Source organism: Sciurus vulgaris, assembly GCF_902686455.1.
Source record: "Sciurus vulgaris genome assembly, chromosome: 12".
Taxonomy (NCBI): Eukaryota; Metazoa; Chordata; class Mammalia; order Rodentia; family Sciuridae; genus Sciurus; species Sciurus vulgaris.
In genome coordinates, this window is record NC_136473.1 from 73,962,477 (window position 1) to 73,984,407 (window position 21,931).

General features: G+C 43.3%; 1 protein-coding gene across 2 annotated transcripts in view; it reads right to left on the bottom strand.

Annotated features, from left to right (window-relative positions):
* Positions 1–21,931, bottom strand: part of HHAT (hedgehog acyltransferase) — a 419,237-nt gene that overhangs the window by 356,606 nt on the left and 40,700 nt on the right. For both annotated transcript variants that reach the window (XM_079107610.1, XM_079107609.1), the window contains exon 3: positions 20,011–20,078. In XM_079107610.1, coding sequence (XP_078963736.1) covers positions 20,011–20,078 — 68 coding nt within the window. The remainder of the gene's footprint in view (positions 1–20,010; positions 20,079–21,931) is intronic.

Sequence of the window (21,931 nt, forward strand, 5' to 3'; positions counted from 1 at the left end):
AAAGCTTTATGAACCCTGAGCTCAATCACACATCTCAGTTCCTTTCTGGACAGTTCTTTGCCAGTTAGAAACCTCTTCTCCAGTGCTGTAAAAGTGGAGAGTCGATACACATTGGGTATAAAGCCTGGCCAGACAGAATCAGAAGGACCTGTGCGGAAAGGGAAGGAAGGTTCATTCCAGGGAAGAGCCATTCACGTCCAGGCTTCCATGATACTGTCGCAACTGCTCCTTGAACCTCTTGAGCACACAGACCCCTTAGGCACCTAGCTAAAATACAGACTTTGACTCAGGAAATCTGGGTGGGGCCCAAGATTGTGAATTCCTAATATGCTCCCAGGTGATGCTGAAACTGGCCTGGGGACCACATTTTTAATAACAAGAGTCCATCTGATGAAGTATGCCCCCTTCTAACTCAAATTTCATAAACCCAGAGAATCCTTGAGAGCTCAGTCCACCCCACACAGACCATTCCCAGGCAAGGACACATGCTCTGCAGAAGACTACCTGACGCCTTCAGCGTCCAGGTCACCGTGGAAAACTCTGAGCACACAGATTTAAGACTTTACTGGACTGAATAAAATTTTAAGTGTGGTTGCTTATTCTGAAGCTTTCAATCTGCAACCAGGCAGTTTGGAGAGCTATGAGACACACAGTAGGTCTGATTCTCTTATACAGTAACTCAAAGCTCCTGGGGAAATACATCCCAGCAAAGAAAAAAATCTGGAACTAGGGTTGTTAACCTCCTCTTTTTCATATGCAGTAGTATTCTATTCCAGGCACTGTGGGAAAATACAGAATCTCTCACTCTTGAGGACTCCAGAGTCTAAATGGGAAGACTCCCAGTATCCACCCCACCTCAGCATCAAGATGTCCTGAAAAACCAAGAGCAAAGCAAGAAAAGTAACAGTGATGTGATTCAGCCATGTGTTTTGATCCGTTTAACTGACGGAGACCTGTCCTTTCTTCTCATACATTGATCAGCATTATAACCTCACAACTATCCTTAACATTGTTCCTTTAATAGACTTTATCTTTTAGAGATGTTTAAGATTCACGACAGAACTGAGCATAAAATACAGCGTTCCCACATACTTACCCACCCCCAACCCCTACACATGTACCACTTCTGCTATCAACCTCCCCCAACCCCCAAGACTAGCACAATCACCCCAGTTATGAACCTACAGAGACACACCATTGTCACTAAACACCATAGCTGCTGACATCAGGGTTCACTCTTTTTTTTTTTTTTTTTTTTTTTAGATTTCACTATTTTATTTGTGAAAAAACTACAAGCAGAATTCATAAATAGACATTTCTATTTAAAGCAGGAAAATGATAAAGTGGCTTCTAATAACATAGTCGTGCACATGCCAGTAACAGGAATATATTAACATCTTTTATTTGCTAGACAAAGAGCAGTGTCCAATATAAATTTCCCCAAAACATTTAAGACCTGTGAATTTCTGACCAGTTCACAAAACCACCAACTGACACTTTAGCATGAAGAGAAAACAAACCTAACAGACCGTCAGCTCTAGAGACCTTACAGAGCAGAAACTCCCAAAAGCGTTATACAAGCTGTCTTTCTGGGCAAATGGAAAATAGAGCTCGTATAATACAAACAAAAATTCACAAGGTAAGATTATGTTTTGACATACTTAACAAGCATTCTCTATTTGTCTCCAACAAACAAAGCTAAGGAAATAATGTAACCATCTTTACACAGTAAATTAAGGTTACAGCTCATACACAAGAACAGAACTGCTTGCGCATTAAAAACTGTTCAGCTCCATTGTCAAACTCTAAATGTTGGCTCTTAAACCATTTTCGGTTACATACAAGCAAAGGTTATTATATATTCAGCAATTAATAAATTTTCAATAATTTAAGATACGGTAGCTTAAAAAAGTAGACTGAGAATGGTCTTGGTAAGGCAGGTGGAACATCTTATGGAAGGAAACTCACAGAAGCTCCTGCCGACGTGTTTGAACAGCCCGATTGACACTGAAAGGTTTGGGTTCGAATCTGTGGAGTCAGATGCCTTGACCTGTTTTAACTGCGCTTCCCGAGCAGCGCGGGCGGGTCAGTCACACCGAGCGCGAGGTGTTACCGCGCATGGACACTCGCCTCAACACTGTGCTTCTCCTTCTGCCTTCACCTGCTTTCTGTGCCACTGAACGCCGAGCGTCCGGTCCTTCCAGGGACACCCCCGTCACCTACGCTAGTGTTCTCACGCGTGGCCAGAACCCCGGGCGGACCGCAGGCGCAGGAAGCTGCAGGAATTCCACTTCAGAGGACATGCCTGAGGGATGCCATCGAGCTGGGGAACTCAAGGTCTCAGGTGCCCGCCGCCTCGCCACCCCAGACGCCACGCAGCCACCGGCTGGCCCCGGGGCATCTGGTGCGGGGACATTGCCCACCGTCCATCTGGCCAGATGGCGAGCCAGCCCCTCACCCTCAAGCCAAGCTCCCCTTCCTTCACCTCTCCTCTTCTTCAATTTATCACGGAGGCAAAACCGAAAAACCAAGACACTGGCCAAGAAGCAATTAGCAGCCGCTGAGTAGCTGGTTCGTCAGCTTTCCACTAATCTAGGGGTCCGATCACTTTACATGAAACTGATTTTGAGAAAGCACACAGTGTTTCTGAACAAAGTGCATGCCAACACTTACTGGTTCAAAAAGCAGTGCAACCCAGTTTGGTGGCATTTAATTTTTTTTTAAAAAGTTAATTAAAAAACTTAGCAATTCCTTACACCTCTGGAAAATAAATATGGCTGACTAATTTACCCTCCCTGAGACCCGTAATAAAAGGAATATTAAAACTTTTTAGAAGGAATGTCTTTGCAATATCCCACTAATATTAAAACGTGGATTTAAAATTCATAGTCAAATCACTATGTATTATATATTCGGATGCTTATAGAAAGCACCTGATTTCCTTTGGTTCATTAATAAATACTTTAAAAAGGTATTTAAAAAGATAAGCACAGCTTGCATCCCAGACACAAGCGTTATTTTAAAAAGGGGAACATTGTCCGTGCATCTGAGAATAGGACCACAGCGACGAGTGGCACTGCTTTGTAATCTAGGCCTTGGAGGACGAAGTCCAAATCATGGTGCATGGTGGCTACAGCATGTTTTAATGTAAACGTGAAAGGGACCTTTCCCACGGCTACTCAATTCAAGCTGTTAATTTTTTTCTTTTACTTGTTGCCTCCAGACAGAAATCAGTTCTATCATCAGGGAAACCAGGTTCTAGCACCACGGTGTGATGCTTCACTACATCGAATGCCCTCCTGGGTCCTTAAAGGGAGATCGGACAAGGAAGGTGGACCTCAAGCTCCCACGCTCGAAATGCGCGACGTGAATGTGCAAGGCAGAGAGAAGAGACCCCGAACCCAACGAAAGAAGCAGGGCGCAGCAAGCAAAGGCCTCCGACCAGGGTTCACTCTTGGTGCCTCACACTCTATGGGTTTGGACCTGTGTCTAGTGGCAAGTCTCCACCACTGTTATATCACAGAGTGGCTTTACTGTCCTAAAAATCCTCCATGCTCCACCCATTCATTCCTTCCTCCTCTACTAACCACTGATCTGTTTTACTGTCTCCATAGTTGTGCCTCTTCCAGAATATCACATTATAAAGTCATTTTGTTGTTCGTTTGTTTGTTTTTTAACTCTGTTACTGATGAGTTAACTGAAGGTCAGAAAAAGCAAATCATTTGCCCAAAACTATCAGCAGGTAGAGATGGATTTCAAACCAAAAGAAGACCTGATACCAAAGAGGAAATCCTTTTTAATTGTTCTGTTCCCTCTGCCTGGGCCCCCTGTAGCAATACTATCTGACCAAATATCTCTAATCTAGAGGGTGCCTCATTAACACACCCATAACCACAAAGCCAGTCCAGGGACCTGTACAAAAAGTACCCAATAAACAGTACAATTCAAATCTCAGCTCAGTCTGCCTCCTTCTCACCCCACAACTCCAGGTGGACCTCACAGTACACCATTCTGTTATCCATTCCTCAATTCTAGAACTTTTATTAAACACATTTATTGTGTCACTTTTATTATAGTTAGTTTACATATCTATATTTTCTCTCTGGAGGAAAAGATGGTAAGCTCCCTGAAAGCAAGGACCTTGACTTAAATCTGTACCACAGAGCTGGGCGCACCTGTAATCCCAGGAGGCTGAGGCAGGAGAATCTGAGTTCAAAGCCAACCTCAGCAACGGCAAGGCACCAAGCAATTCAGCAAGACCCTGTCTCTAAATAAAATACAAACTAGGGCTGGGGATGTGGCTCAGTGGTCTGGTGCCCCTGAGTTCAATCCCAGTACACACCTCCCCTGCCAAAAAAAAATCTGCACCACAGATGCCCAACGTTCAGTAGACCTTCAAAGTGGTCAGGGGTGGGGAAGGAACAAAGAAGTTAGACAGTCCAAGGCCTCCCTACATTTCTGCCCCTCTTTAAACATGGAGAAGTGACTATGTGGGCCTGAGTCTCCTTGTTGGTACAATGCAGAGCTGAACTAGCACAGTGTCTTAAATTTCTTTCAGAGGGAAGAAACATTTACTTTCTAGAAAGCCCTAGAGAGCACTGGTCACCCACCCACCCAGGGGTGGAGTCCTAGCTGAGTACCCACCTTGTAGAAGCGATGGAGTGATCACCCATCTTATATCCCACATGACCAGGGAAGAATCTTTTTTTTTTTTTTTTTTTTTTTGCGGTGCTGGGGATCAAACCCAGGCCCTCATGCTTCCAAGGCAAGCACTCTACCATCTGAGCTATCTCCCCAGCCCGGGAAGAATCTTAAAAGAAAAAGTTCCTGGCAAATGAGGACTTAGACATAAACTCACTGCTGAGAAAATCCTTCCTCTTTCTGGCATGAATTTTCATTACCCCTTAAACCTGGCCAGATCCTAACTCCAGCATCTGGGGTCTCTTGCCAGGGTATGCACTTCATCACAGGGGGAAGGCTAGGACCTGATTTTGTGCTTTGTCTTGCATTCCCATACCAATGCTGAAGGAAGACACAGGCCTGAAGTCTGTCTTCTAGCTGAAGATGACACATGTGGCCAAGAAGGTCAGGTCAACAGACTAAAATGTTGTTAACTTGCCCAGTACCAAGCACAAACTTCCAAGCACCCACCAAGGTGTCCCAAGTAAAGGAGAGAGATTCGCCCTCAGCCACGTCAGTCACACCCAAGTCACCACTTGATGCAGGAACCCACTGCCCCTCTGCCTGTGAGTAGGGCCAGGAGCATTCTCCTTATATCACCCTAAGGATGGCAATCTCTTGCCATGGCTCAAAGTCCACAGCTACAAATGAGGCAGATTTGTAGTGGAAGGTCAGGGAAGACTCTCAGCAGCAGCACATCAACTAGTCACCGGTACCAGGGAAAATCTGGAGTCACTGTGAATGTCATTCCCCTTTGCTCTGTGCAGGACCTACTGCAATCCTGGATCTGTTCCTCACCAACGGAGGTTTATTCCTGGCACCCTGTCCCATCAGCATACCACCAAAATAACATGTTTAAGACCCTACCTGATCCTGTCAGTCCCTCCACTAAATACCCTTCCTGATTCTCCTAATGCATGCCAGAGAAGTATTTTCAGTGAGACTCATGGCAGGTTGTTCATAATCCAGCCTGTCTACCCCATCACCATCCTACCTGCCCTGTCCCCCTCATTCCACTTTACAACCATCACCCAAAAGTGCCTTTCTCCTCTGTTTGGGGAAACCTATCACTCAAACATCCTGTTAATGACAGCCTACCATTCAGGTCTTAGCTCAGGTAGAAGCCTTCTCCTAAGCCACTGTTCCCATTCTGGATTCAGTGTCCCTTGCAGGTGCTCCAACACCACGGCTATCTTCATCCGGGCAGCCTCCCACAACGCACTGCAGGTGTAGGTCACGAGAATGCAAGCTCCTCTTTTGACAGGGTCGACACACTTAGCATTGTCTCCCCAGTAAATAAACAAACTAGACACTCCCTGAAAATGTGTTGAAAAGATGGAATGATTCTACAATGGGTCAAATCATTGTTAAGTACCTGACATAAGCACAGTCTATGGAGTAAGTGGAAGAAGAGATACAAAATGAGAGAATCTGGCACCTGCTCTCGAATGCCTATAAAAACACAGTTAGAGAACATAACTCACAGAATATTTGTGGTAGATGATCGGATCCTCATATTACCTGCACTAAACTCAAGGCCTACTCTCTAATATATCACTCACTCGCTCCAGAGACAAAGACAAGAAGAGTACTATTACGACAGTTGACCCAGTTCATGGTTCAAGTATAAGAATTCAGTAAATTAAATATGGAAACACTTGGAATAATGTCTGGGATTTATTAAATACTATATACATGTTCATTAAGTAAATATATAAACAAACAAACTCTATTTACTTTGATAGCCCCAGAAACACAAATCCAGGAGTTTCCAAGCTGCACATACTCAAACTGATGGAGACATCCATGGTGAAACTATGAGAGAGTTGAGCTGTTCAAGCTCCTAACTCCAACCAAAAGAATGAAAGAAAAAGAAACAAAAGGGAGCATCCCTCTTCAGAGAAGTCGTGACTTCCAAAATGCCATGAGAAAGCAACCTTGTTAATCTCCTCAAAAGGAGATTCCTGCCTCCCTATGGCGGACACGGCTGATGGGCCCATCACCGCTGCGCCAGGCCCCTCTAGCATGACTTCCTACACGTTGGAGGTTAGGTTCAGAACTACATATCCCAGAATTCCTTGTGGCTGGCATGTCAGCAAATGAACCAATTCACTGTGACTTTAAAGGTTAAAAGAACATAAAGTATAGGCTGTACGAATGGCAGCAGAGATCATTTGGTTGTTCTGCAGCAGCCATGCTGGAGATACCAGGGGTCTCATCAATCCAGGGGTGCTGCAGCTTCCTGGTGTGGCAGCTTTTGCTCATGCACCCACAGCCCAGGTTCTCAAGCCAGCAAGCTGTACAGCAGCAGCAGTTTGGGGGTGTGGCTCTGTAAAATCACTTATTGTTGCTCCTGCAGCCTTTTCACCTTATTGTGAAATATTCTCGAATCCCTACAATAATTGTCCTTCTTTTTAAAATGTCTAGGGTGGATTCTGTTGTCTGCAATAGAACTTCAATTAACATACTGTGAAAGAATAAATGTTTCTTCTGATCGGAATCCAGCTCTAGATTTATAAAAGAAGCATTATGAACATTATGTACTTTGAAGAACATTATTCTGAATAAATCTTTTCAGTAGAAGAAAATACCAGTTTAGATCAATCCACTAAGTTGTTCAAGAACTGAGCTGGGTGCAATGGTGCACACCTGTAATCACAGCTACTCAGGCAGCACGAGAATTCCAAGTTTTCCAACCTGAGCCACTTAGCTAGATCCTAAGGGGACAGGGAAGGTGTAGTTCAGTGGTAGAGGATCCCTAGGTTCAATCTGCAGTACTGAAGGAAGGAAGGAAGGAAGGAAGGAAGGAAGGAAGGAAGGAAGGAAGGAAGGAAGGAAGGAAAAAGCAAAAAAAAAAAAAAATGGATAACAAAGACAGTGAATGCTTGTTATAGTAGATTTACCAATGCACCTATTTATGTATTACAAGACAATTTAGAAAGTGACCTGCCTCACTCACCAGTCTGTGTTTTTCATTACTGTATCTCTTTTCCCCTCACACAGATAAAAGAGTAGAGAGCTAAATATAAATACAATCACTTCTTTCCTTACCTTCCAACCCCAACATGTTGCAAAAACAAAACACAAGAGAAACACGAGGCATTTTTGTGTATCTAAGTCCCAGCCGCATTATTTGCTTATTATTTGCTTTGAGACTATGCCTGATTCCTAATTACACTGAGTCAAAGTTTCCCTGTGATCAGAGAAAAACCTTTAAAGGTTCTCAAAATCACAAACGTTCCCTTGCACGTTCAAAGACAGCAAAACCCACATTAATGGTCTATAATCTCCAGACAAGAACACAAAAGGAGACTAATTTGTAGGAATTCTGCAAAAAAGAAGCACTGCTCTCTGGATGAACTCAGGCTAATGATTCACCGAGCAATTATTGGAAGAGTTTTCTTTTTCTTTCAACAGCTGCTTTGCTATTTCTAAAATAATTTGAACTAAATCATTTTACTGCTCACCATTTCCAGAGACAATACTCTCTCCCAACAAAAACTCCTTAAAGTAAATGCTTTCACTAATAAACTTTTTTTTCCCCTGCAAATAGCACGTCTGAGTTGAAACATCTTTTCCATCCTGTACAAGTGAAGATATTTACAAGAGTGGAAATGGTACCAAGAAGCCAGGCATGAGCAGAACCAATCTGTGAGCCACACCTAGTCTCTTCACTACCCTCACCATCCAGTATGATGGCAGAAGAACAGAACTTCATGAAAGAAGAAAAGAGAAGCCCTCTTAAGATGACTTGAATAAATCACCAGGCCCTAACTAATGTGGGTAAATTCTTTGAATATGTTCAAACCAACTGCCAACCTGAACTCCATAACATCTTCTGGTTACAATAACTCTCTACTCATCTAATTTCTAGAAGTTACTCTGGATTATGAAAGACTATACATATCCTTGATTTAACATGAATAGATTTGTTTCCCTGCTTTATCTATGTTCTCCTTTCTTTCTGAAACTAATGAAGAAGAAATCTGTATTTTTCCATTTTCTTTTTTATTTGTTCTTACACATTTGTACATATATACAATATAATAATATTAGTTCATTTTCTGTTACTATAACAAAATACCTGAAGCTGGATGCTTTATAAAGAAAAAGAGGTTTATTAGCTAACAATACTGGAGGTTTGAGGGCCTGGCACCAGATCTGAGAAGGACCTCATGGTGGATGGCATCATGGCAGGAATGCATGTGAGAAGAAGATATCACATGGCAATACAGAAAAGTGGAGAGACTGGTATTTCATGAGAAGTAAGTTAATTCCTTAAGAGAGCATGGCTCCAATGGCCTCATGTCCTCCTACTCGGCCCTTCTTCTTAAAGGTCCCATCACCTTTTAACATCGCCATACTGGAGACCAAGCTTCCAACACAGGAAACATTGGGGACACACTCAAACCAAACCATAGTACAAATAAAAGTTTGAAAAGAAACATTAAATTTCAGGAGAGTCAAAGGTGCAAAAATTACGTTATTTCTCCCACACTTTTCGAACTGGGAAACACTAACCCTGCTTTCTGTAAGGTATATGGGGAAAGAGGAATTGTAAACAACGAGTAGGACTGAGAAATAAGTCAGGGATGGTGAAAATTTAAGAGCCTGGAAGGACTAGAAACAAACTGCACAAACTAACAAGACTCCTCAGGGACACTCTGCTGACAAATCACATGCCCTATTCATGTCACTTCTCCAGAACACTAAAGAAACAAGGTATGTCCCAAAAACATGAAGAAAATAAAGATTTCTAAGCCCTCAGGGAATATGGTTTCTGCTCAGGAAGACTTTGCACACTCAAGCAGCTGGTGTGCACACAGTGGCCAGGGGAGGTGGTGCACGCCTGTAATCCAGTAGCTTGGGAGTCTGAGGCAGGAGGATCACAAGTTCAAAACCAGCCTTAGCAATTTAGCGAGACCCTAAGCAAATCAGTGAGACCCTGTCTCTAAAGATATAGTTAAAAAGGGTTGGAGATGTGGCTCGGTGGTTAAGTGCCCCTGAGTTCAATCCCTGGTACACCCCCCCCCAAAAAAAAAAAAAAAAAAAAAAAAAAACGGACACACACTGGCAAACTAAAGTTCCAGATGGAATCTCAAAATGCTTAGGTCACCAGGGCAGAAGGCCAGTTAAGAAGCCAGCCTGATCAAAGCAAAATGAAAGAAAACCCAGCATCTTGGCCATCCGTCTGGAAGAAGCAAAGGAGAATGCTTCATAATCCCAGATACCACCTGTTTTAGTCAGCTTTTTCACTGCTGTGACCAAAAGACCTAACTAGAACAATTTCAGGAGGAAAAAGCTTATTTGGGGCTTGTGGTTGAAGAGGTCTCAATCCATAGAGAGCCGACTCATTGCTCAGGGCCAGAGGTGAGATAGAACATCAAGGCAGAAGGGTGTGGCGGAGGGAAGTGGCTCACAGGGTGATCAGAAAGCAGAGAGGGAAACTCCATTCACCAGATTTAAAGTATATACCTATTGGGGTGCCCCAGTACCCACCTCCTTCCAGCCACCCCTACCTGCCTTCAGTGACCACTCAGTTAATCCCCTGATGGGGATGAATTCACTGATTCACTGAATTCACTGAAAGCTCTCATAACCCAATCGCTTCACCTCTGAACTTTCTTGTATTGTCTTACACATGAGCTTCTGGGGGACACCTCACCACCCAAACCGTAACAACACCTTACTCCCTGAATTTTATACAATGTATAGAAGACCAGAGAAGTAGGCAACCGAGTTTAGATGAAAGGACTCTCCACACACCTTCACCTGCATTTTGCCCTTTAGCTGCCCAAGTTATCCAAGAGCATCTCTGAGCAGTCAGCGCCTCATGGTTATTATGGGGGTTGAGTGTGTCCCCAAAGCTTCATGTGTCACAGCTTGGTCCTTGGTCTGGTGCTGTCGGGAGAGATGGTGGGACCTTTAAGATGTGAGGCCAAGTGGAAGGTAATTAGGTCACTGGGAACATCACCCTCTGAAGATATGAGTGTAGTTCTCACAGGGTCCTGATTCATTCTCTAGAGAGCAGATTGCTATAAAAATAAGGCCTCAGCCGGGCACAGTGGCTCATGCCTAAAATCCCAGCAGCTCGGGAGGTTGAGGCTGGAGGATCACGAATTTACAGTCAACCTCAGCAACAGCAAGGCCCTGAGCAACTCAGTGAGAACCTGTCTCTAAATACAATACAAAATAGAGCTGGGGATGTGGCTCAGTGGTTGACTGCCCCTGAGTTCAATACCTGGTACCAAAAAATAAAAATAAAAAAATAAAAACATACGGCCTCCGGGTGGTTAGCTTCTGTACCCACCTGGTCCCTTTCCATTACTCCATTATGTTTGACCTGGCCAAGAGGGCCCTTACCAGAGAACAAACAGATGGAGCCACCTGCTCTTAGGATTTTCAGCCTCTAAACCTGTGAGCTGAAAAAGAAAAGAAAAGAAAACCTCTTGTCTTTCTAGTACTCAGCTTCAAGTATCTTGCTATAGCAACAAAAAATGTACTATGCATTTTCTGGGAGAGTGCTTGGGAGACTGGAACAAAGACAAACAAGACCAGGACTCATCACATCTTCAGGCACACAGCCTCCTCTTTTTCCCTACTGTTCGCAGCATCTGTTATCTCTCTTCAGAAACATATTGTGTGCTAATAAAATGGTTAATCTTTGTTATCATGCCTAAAATTTACTCAAAACACTTTGACAAGGAGACTTCGAATTCCAGACAAGATATAATAATTACAATTTTCCCTCTCTCTCCCACTAAGAACAACTAAAAACCATGGACATTGTGTACATAAAATAATCATAAGACTCCAAAAGGTGGGAAGAAGAAGTAGGTTAGCCAGAGACATCAGGACTTAAGGAATGACAACAAAAGTTAATTAAATAAAATAACTCACTGAAAGGGCTTACTAGCAGAAGCAGATGATATAAGAATCATTGAACCTAAGGATTGTTCAATAGATATTATATAATCTAAACAACAGAGAGAAAATAGACCAAAAAATTTACAGAGTTTCAGAGATCTGTGGTACAATAGCCAAAGACCTAATATTTGTGTTACTGAATTTTCAGAAGAAAAGAGAAAAAATGTGGTAGTGAAAAAATATTCAGTTAAAAATGACCTAACTCTGTACTATATATAAGAAATTCACTTCAGGGGATGAGGGTGGAGCTCTTTGGTGTGAAGCTCATCCTAGCATGTGCAAGGCCCTAGGGGAAAAAAAGAAGAAAAACAGAGAGAGAGAGAGAGAGAGGAGATGAGAGAGAGAGGAGAGATGATGATGAGGAGATGAGACGAGAGAGAAACAAAGAAGTTCACTTCAAATAAAACAATATGGGTAAGCTGCCACGTTCCTGGACTTCACACTTCACTATGGTTTTGTAAGATTCCCCCACCTGGGAAACCAGGTGGAGATACCCAGAATTTTTCTGTACTACTGTTCGACTTCCTGTGAGCAAACAACTATTTCAAAATAAAAGACTTCAAGCAAAAAGGGAAAAACAAAAGAAAGAAATTGTACTCAAAGTCATAATAGACAAAAAGGGACACAACCAGTTTCTATGGTTGAACCAGGATAAGCCTAGAAACCAGCCACCCAGACCTTTGCTTCGCCCCCTAATGGTGGCTCAGGAGACTTGTATATTTGCAGAATCTAAGTTGATGATTCAGCCTTCCTAATTTGCATACCCCATCGTACCCTGCACATAGTAATCGTTCAAGTCTTTTTTTTTTTAAATACTTTTTTCAACTCAACATTTCTAACTGTGAGACGTTTATTTACAGATTTCTTATACAAACAACTTTAGGCAGTAAATAGCTCTGGTGGGTGAGGCATCTTAGTAATGATGAGCCACCATCACTGAACTAGGAATTGCAGTTACTGGCATAGAGCAGTAACAAGCACAAACACATACTCTGGTTTCTCTTCAAATCGTATAAATCTTTCGCCTTTTACTAAGATTTCCGTGGAGAGGAACAATTCTGAGTCTTTCAACTAATTTTTTGAGGCCTTGTTTAAGCAAGGCTAATATACTGTTATAAAATAAGACGTTGTCTTCTTTTGAAGGAAACACTGAGCTAGAGAGATCGTTACTTAGTTTAGGTTGTGTCAATATGTGTTTTTCAGATTTTACAGAGGCAAGGTTTTACTAGCTTGCTATCATTTTGTTGATGCTTTAGACCTACTTTCCTCTACTAATTGATGCTAAAAGTGGTACTGACCAAGATACTTTGAAGATTCTCATCTTTTTTTTCTATTTCTGTGATTAGGCTTTAGGATTAAAATTTTAAAGCCCACACCCTTAGTGAGGTTCATGAAGGTGCTGAATTACAGCCATATCTGTTGCCTGATGCCGGAGAACTTGTACCTGGAAGGGGCCCTTCATAAGGATATAATAGATTTCTACTGCTTGCCTCATAAATACTTGATGTCTACATGTATGGTAAAATTCAATCTGGGATCTGCTTTCATAAAACCAGGTAGCAAAATTATAATGGAATAACCTTCATCCACCTCAAACTTTTCAGCAGCTACTGTCATCCCTGAAAGTGGCTTCAGTGAGTTCTCCCCTCAGACAACACCCTGCACATCTCCCACATGCCCCATAATCTTGCACTTACCTTGCGGCTGCTTCTAATTTCCTTTAAACAGAGACTTATCAACTGTCATGTCATGATTTTAAGAGGTAATAACCTTTTTAACAATGCTGACAGGCACCATTTTTAGGGAAAGTACTGAGAAAAAATGTTTCCCCTCCTCCCCATTCCCCCATACTACCCCCCAAATTTCAGCTCTATGTCTCTAGTCAGCCTGCTTGGAGTGATCCCTGTCCCCTTCCCCTGAATCCTATCTGTTATAATACTTATAGAGGATATGTGTGTGTAAGGTAAATTTAATCCACCTCCTTAAAGACAGTTTTAACACTGGAAATGCCCACCTGAGGAATCCATACTCCAAAAGGCACGAGTTAGCCTTTGAAAGATTCCAATCAGAAATCCACATCCCAGACATGACTGCTAGTCAAATAATTCCAATAACAGAAATCCACATTTTACTAATGAAGAGTGGTATTCAACATGTGGTGGGTTAAATTTTTTTCTCTGGCTCCAATCTCTCAAGTCAGTGCTCAAAGCTTTAAGGAGACTTGCCCTAGGTCTGTGTGGCTTCACTTAGGAAGACTCCATCCCTCAACTAGACCAGAAGGGTGGCTGCTTTAGAGCTGGGTGCAGTGGTGCACATGTGTAATCCCAGTGGCTTGGGAGGCTGAGGCAGGAAGATCGTGAATCCAAAGCCCATCTCAGCAATAGCAAGGCCCTCAAGTAATTTAGTGAGACCCTGTCTCTAAATAAAATATTAAAAAGGGCCGGGTTGTGGCTCAGTGGTAGAGCACTTGCCTGGCATGTGTGAGGCACTGGTTTCAACCCCAGTATTGCATTAAAAAAAATAAATAAATAAAATAAAGGTATTGTGTCCATCTACAACTAAAAAAAATTTTTTTATTAAAAAAGGAGGGAGAGCTGGGGGTATAGCTCAGTTGGTAGAGTGCTTGTCTCGCATGCACAAGGCCCTGGGTTCAATCCCCAGCACCCAAGAAAAAGGGCAGCGGGGTATGCTAGGGATGTGGCTCAGTGGTTTAGTGCCCCTGGGTTCAATTCCCAGAACCAAAAGAAGGTGGCTGCTTCAGAGGGCAGCATGGCATCTCAGCAGCCTCAGAGGAACCTCTGCAATGCTTGCTGAAGACCCAGAGACAATGGAGAGGTGCACAAGCATCAGACCCAGGCTTGAGGATGGGCTTTAGTAACTTCTTACACATAAATGATTTTACACATGGCAGAATTCAGATCCAGACTCTACCACACCACTGGGTAGCAGGTTGCAGGACAGAGACATGTAACTCCTATTCACCTCTCACTGCCAAAGTTGCCCAGAGGAAAATCAAAAAATTTGACTTTTGAATAGCAATCAAATAGGCTTGGGTCAGTTCAAAAACACAATCCTTCTGCTCAAGGTTCAGCTCAAATCCACCTCTTCCAGGAAGCCTTCCCCGGTCACTCCAAGGTTAGAGACTTCTAGCAATTTTTGGCTATACCAACCAGGGACAATCATGCATTCAGAAACACTGCTAAATGTCAAGCCGGAGACAGTTTTCAGGCAAGACACATAGGCCGGGCCAGTTCTCTTGGCTGCAAACAGCGGTACCTATTCAAATCCAGGGATGCTCCTGCCCTGTTAAATACTTAGAAGCATCACCTGTGAGAGCTACGTGCCACCTGGCATTCTCAAATGGAGTTTAAACTTCTGGAGGAGAGAAACCATGCCTCTCCCATTCTACGGCACCTGTCACCATGGAGACCACAAAGCCGGTAAAATGCCCATGATTACTCATGAACTGACTGGAGCGTGGCTGAGAAACGTCTCGCCATTCCTCAGGGAAGATCATCTTTCATCTCTGCATCCAGCTCCCTGACACACAGCAGGCTTCCAGTGGTGTTTTCTGGGTTGAGGCAAACATGCCTGTGTTGCTTGGGTGCTTGTTGTGAAGGGACATTGCTCTCCTGGCAATGTCTGCTTTGCTTCACGTGTCTGAACTCTGTGAGTTGACGGGGGTCAGGCCTTCCCTCATTTTCATTAAGCTGCATCCCCTCAAAGATGATTCCAGTGCTTCTGTCATGCCTCTGCCTCCCTCCACTGGATGACAACAGATTAATATGCTCATTGGCTATGTGTGTTTCAGCCTGTCCCTGTTGTAGAAAACTGAATTTTGTACAGCTTTGCCCTTTTGCAGAGCGGCTTCCCAGCAGGGGCAGATTCTTGTGTCCTGTGCCAACCCCAGTAGGCACAGAGAATGTGGGCTGAAGGGTCTCTAAACAGTAGGGGCAAAAAAATCCATGGTTTAGTGATGGAAGGAAGGATCACAGGCACACACGGGAAAACTCCTGTGATACATTATCAGTACCCAGCCTCCCATCTAGACTCAGTCCTGCTGGATTTCCATCCTGATATATGAAAGATTTTTAGGCATGGGGGGGGCAAAGGGGGGAATGGTAGTGATTTCTTGGTGAGCACAGAAGTGTGTCTTGTAGCTCTTTGACTTATATTTTCTTTTTAAAATACACAATGTAAATACTAAACTTTGCTTACTAATTCTTAGCTACCAAGTACCCAGCTCTGCTCTCCTTTCTCTGACCTCCTTGCCAGAGAGGGGGAGTCCTGGTCTCTCCCACTGTGATAGGAACACTGTCCACCTCGCATTTGCCTACATGTCTGTCAATCTGTCTGTCCATACTTGGGACAGATGCATTTAACTTCACTGCATTCGCTCTCTCCTGCAATTAACCTCATTCAAATATTCACCTACTCTGTCCCAGGCGTAGAAGATACAGAAATTATTAAATCCCAGCCCTGCCTGTGAGACTGACAGTCTAGTGGGAATGGCTAACACAAAATGAAATTGTACCAGTCACCTTATAATAGGGCACACAACACAATCGAAGGCATTATTATCACATCCGCCTGTTTATTTCCTTCTACTATGATTTGGATTTAGGCTTCATGTGTTGAAATTTAATTCCCAGTGTGAGGTATTAAGAGGGTGGAAACTTACTTCAACCATGGTGTTTAGAGGGGACCTTAGGAAAAAGGGTTAGATAAAATCATTAGGGTGGAACCTGCAAGATTGAATCTTGGTGGCTTTATAAGAAAAGAGACCACACAGACACATGAGCTCTCACTGTCCCTTGCCATGTGATGCCCTGTGCCACCTTGGGACTCACTCTGACAGCAAGAAGACTGCCCCAGTGGGCAAGCAGGGTGCTGTCCCAGTGGGGGTCCCAGGTGTTGAGGTTCAGGCCCCCAACCTTGCACCTCCAGAACTGTGAACCAAAGTAAGCCTCTTTTCTTTACAAAATAGCCTACCTCAGATATTTTGCTATGGTAATGAAAATTGATTAAAACAACTTCATACCATTTAGCTCAATCTGTGGCTGTTACATTTGCTCATTTTTTTAAAAAATAATGGTACTGGAAATTGAACCCTGGGGCACTTTACCACTGAGCTACATCCCCAGCCCTGTTTGTTTGTTTGGTTTGGTTTTGGTTTTGGTTTTAATTTTGAGATAGGGTCTCACCTCATTGACCAGATTGGCCCCAAATTTGAGATCCTCCTGCCTCAGTCTCCTGAATTGCTGGGCTTACAGGCAAGCACCACCTTGACTGACCTAAATTTGTCCATTTATTTATTGTTAGTCTGTCCCCACTATACTAGTATGGACCCTTGTCGGAGTCACCACTGTTCCCAATATAAACTTAGACACAGAAACCTATTCATTAAAAGCTGTAGTTGTGGAAGGAAGTACAGAGAGAGGTAGGAAAGGTTTGGGGACCAAGCACACGCTTGAGGTTCAGGGAACACATCCATGACAGGCGAACATGAATGAGATCTGAAGTATAAGAGCCAGAAGGGGAAGAAGGAAGGCACATCCAGATGAGGAAACAGGGTGAGCAAAGGTGAGAACAGCAAGTCAACATGATCAAGGGAACAGGGGAAAGAAGAGCTGTTGGGTGATCCCGCCGCCGGGAAGCTTTGCAATGCCTGGAGACGTTCTCCATGGTCAAGCCTAGAGACATTCTCCATGGTCAAGATGTGGCTGCAATTTACTAGGAGAGTCCAGGGATGTCATGCATCATACAAGGTACAGAGCAGCTCCCAAAACAAAGTCTCTTCTGACCCCACATGTCAGTGGTGCTGAGGTTCGGCCCCCAGCTGTAGCCTCACATGCTAGGAACAGGCTGGCTGGAGAACACAGGCTTTCTTATTAGGCTCATTTTTTCTATTCTGTTCACACTTAACATTTTCCTTTGATCAAAGTTCAAACTAACGTAGCATTTGCTTGCCACCTGTTAAAGCCTCCAAGAAGGGAAGTAGTCAGTAGGAAACATCTAGAACCTCAGGGCAAGGTATCAATTTCCTTCATTTGTTGGATATCCACCTGGACTCATCATTTTCTCTGTAAATTCCAAGACTCCAAACCACTCACCCGCATGCAAGGTAATGAGATTTAGACAGAGGAGAAAACAGGTGCTCAGTAGCCCTGGGCAGATGGATAAATCTTCACATGGATGGCGGGTTAGACAAAGATTGGTTGGGATGGCAAAGGACTTAGTCCTTGGGGCTCCGCACACATGTATCTGCGCCTTGTGTCCTTTTCTCACGAAGGCAGGGTGGGTCTAACTGTCAACACGCCTGGCCTATTAGGAGGGCCACCATGGAGAAGGTCTGGGAGAGATCAACTCCCCAAAACTCTAGAGCCTCAGCTGAGAGTCAAGCAGCTGGACTGATAGAGTAGGTGGGAGCCAGGAAGTCAGGGAACACAAAGCCCCTTTGTCTAGAAATAGCAGCACACCCCTGGGCTGAGCCTGCCCTTGACAATGAAATCTGCCCTAGCTCAGAAACTTGTCAGGGCCTGACCCTGTGTTCACTTTCTCATACTACCTCACAATAGCTTCTCTTCAGCTGAAACTTTCTTGCTTTAAAATAGGTTTGCTTATTTTGGCCCCTGGCAAAAAGAAAAAAAAAAAAAATTCTATGTTATTCAGTCTTATCTGAAATGCCAGAACTGTGACTATACAGGAAAAAAAAGATCACTGTTTTTGCTGTTGTTGTTGTCGTCATAAGAGATCCAAAAGTGTTTTATTTCTAAAGAGATTCATAAGGGTCATTTCCTGTTACATCTCAAATTCCACTCTGACAGAAACTTCCCAAGTTCCCTCATCTCTGAAATGGGCACAAACCTATCCACCTCACATTCTTCCTATGAACCTAGAGAGGGCTATGTGAATAAGAAACATCTAGAAATGGACGCCTGATTGCTAATTCGGTTCAGATCCGATGTTTTGTGGAAATATCCCAGGGCTAGAGCAACAAAAGCCAGAAAGAGCACCCCATGCAATTCAGGGCACTCCTCCCAGTACCAGAAAAACATGGCCTTACATCAAACATACTGCCTCTTTATAGAGCTAGAGATGGAAAGAGGGACAGACCACCCCAGCAAACCAAAATGGACATTGCACTTGTTACAACTCAGCAAGATCTCTGCAACTGTCAAAGGAGAAAAACAGCATTTCAGGCAGTGCCTGATTTGGAAATGAATTGTCTTCCAAAAGTTCATTGGTAAGTAGGATGCTCAGAACTTTAACCATTATTTTATGTCTCAAGCCAGCCCACAAAAGATAATTGAACCTATATCTGGTATACCACACACTTAGAGTAGAAGTGATTAAAAAAAAAAATAGTGCTTTTATATCATTTTAAAAACATATTGATGGGTTGGGGATATAGCTCAGTTGGTAGAGTGCTTGCCTTGTATACACAAGGCCCTGGGTTCAATCCCCAGCACCAAAGAGGAAATATATATATATACATTAAAGCCGGGCACAGTGGCATACACCTGTAATCCCAGCAGCTTGGGAGACTAGGGCAGGAGGACCTAGAGTTCAAAGCCAGCTTCAGCAACTTAGTGAGACCCTAAGTAACTCACTGAGACTCTATCTCTAAATAAAATATGAAAAAGGGCTGGGGATGTGGCTCAGTAGTTAAGTACACCTGGGTTCAATCCCTAGTACTAAAATAAAAATTTTTTTAAAAAATTGAAACAAATACATAGCTTATAACTGACTTTGACCTTTGACCTTTGAGCTGGGCCATGGACCTCTTAACATCCAATTTCAGGGAAAGAGGGGCTGGTGGGAAGACAAGGCATCTAGCATCTGTCCACTGGAAGGGGAGGGTATGGTGCCCAACTACAACATTCTCTAGCACTGAAGTGCTACCTGTCACATCACAAGGGTACAAGGTCTGACAGAATAGTAGCCACCCTGCCTGCTGCAAAATGAACTGCAGCAAAAGACAAATGAGTCATTCCTCTGCCAGGGCAGTGCAGGAAGAAAAGGGTGGGAATTCCCAGCATGCTCCACAGCAGCAGGCATGAGAGGCTAAAGATGGACATTCATCCAATTGCCAAGGGCCATGTTTGATTCATTTAACATATGGCTAGGTCAAAATGGGACTTCCTGAGCTTGACCCAAGTGAAAACTGTACTAACTGATAAGGTTACATAACCAGATTTCTGGACTCTTATGCAGAGGCAGGCAACAAGGAAAGAGAGACCATGAGGCAGGCCTTATCCGGCACGGTGCTCTCATATTTTCACTCTGCTTCATTCGTGATTATTGCTGAATATCATACTGTACCTGGTCAACTCCAAATATAAAAGTGATACAAAATACTAAACTCAGATTTGAAAACTGAGAAAGTTCATCACTGTGTACCTTCTTCAGTCCTCCAAATAAAGCATTAGTCTCCAGCTCAAATTCCTGGTCCAGTTCCTCTTCATGCTCTGACAAGAAAAACAGTCTCCATTAGTAACAAGTCTAAACAAACGGGTTGGCTACACAACAAAGGCACTAAAAGAAATTGGAGAACATCCTGAAAAAGCAGCTGGGGGGACACAAACATGTCGCACTTCTTGACCTCCTTTCTGGTTTTCTGTGACCTAAGTTCTTGGAAATACAGGGTGGGGCTGGTGGACACGTCCCTTTCAACTTGCAATAAGGGTCACAGAAGGAGAGGGAGAAAAGTGTCCAAGACAGGGAAACAGGGAAAGGCTGGTGCAAATTCCCCACTTGTACCGGTTGTTAATTTTTTTGAATATGGACCATGCCACCAAATGATGCTGATCATGACTATTGTATGACAGAATGCTAACAAAATAGAATAAAATGGAATCAAATCAGAGTTATAAGTGTGTTCATAAGTCAATGATACAATTGCTTTAAAAAAATAAAAACAAAATCCTCAAATACTTCTTGAGGATGTACAGTAACCAGACCTCATGTGAGATACTGGGAATGAAAAGGAATCAGACTGGCAAGACTTTCGGCCTCTGGGGGGCTTCCTGTAACTCGGGAAGATGCACAAACAAAAAATATGAAACTGCCATAGTGCCGACTAGTGCCTTGATAGGGGACACAAAGCCTAACCTGAGGCCTGTGTGATGTCCAGGAGACAGGCGGGTGGATGAGGGTGGAGCTCAAAGAGCGTCCTAACGTGGAGATAAAGACTTGGGAGTCCTCAGCACCAGGGTAGTGACAAAGTCACCAGAATGGCCGCAATTCATTAAAGAGGGACAAAGAACACATGGACAAGAAAAAGAAGGAAAAAGAAAACTCTATGCCTACCAAATTAAAAAGGAAAAAACCACCAGAAACTGAGAAGGAAATACCCAGAAGGAAAACCAAGAGAGAGTGGGGTCACTAAGTATGATCGTGAAACGATGCTGCTTTCAGAGTAGGATGGAGGGGCAGATTCACACGCACTGGGTGGAAGCAGTAGCCCCAGCCCCGAGCCCCAGGCAACACTGCTCCGAAGAACAAGAGGAAAGGGAAGCGTGTTGCACAATGGCCCAGGGAACTGCGTGACCGCTCCAGGAGCCCATTTATGTGTGTCCCACGTGCACCACCAGTGTCACGGAGGGCGTGATGGCAGCAGGCATGCAATTGTATTGGGGCACCGGTCTTCTCTGTTACAGCTGCACACAGGCCACTTTTTGTATCTTGCGTTGTGCATGGGCTCAAGTCCAAGGAAACAGTTCATGGGCAAATGACAAGTGACTGCAACCCAACAAAATAGTAACAGAAAGCTCAGAAGTCATTCTAGAGAGTGGGAAACCTCTCTGCCTATTCCCTCTTTTGTTTCAGCCTCACATTTACACAAAATGCAAACTCCAGAAACATCGAAATTACGCACAAGTGAAACAAAGCAATAACTTGAGCTATTCTGATCTCTTCTTTTTAAAAAAAAAAGACATTTATCAATAGCAGTGGACATGGTAATCCCAGACTTCCTGAAATTGTGATATATCTCCCTCTAGTGGGAAAAATTTGCTTGCCACCTCGTACAGGTTCCAAGAAAGGAAATATCCAGCCAGAAGTATTCAGAACCTAAGAACACAGTATTCCTTTCCTTCATCTACTGGGGAAAAAAGTCTCCTATGTAAACAGGAAAATCAGGATAAAATCCTGCCCAGCACAGTCCAACAGAAATGCAATATGAGCCACATTTATAAAGTTTCTTACAGCAACAAAGAAAGAAAAAGATAGGTGGAATTAATTTTACTATATTCTTTTTAAACAAAGTAGTCAAAATATTATTTCAATATATAATCAATATTAAACAATTACTAATAAGTTA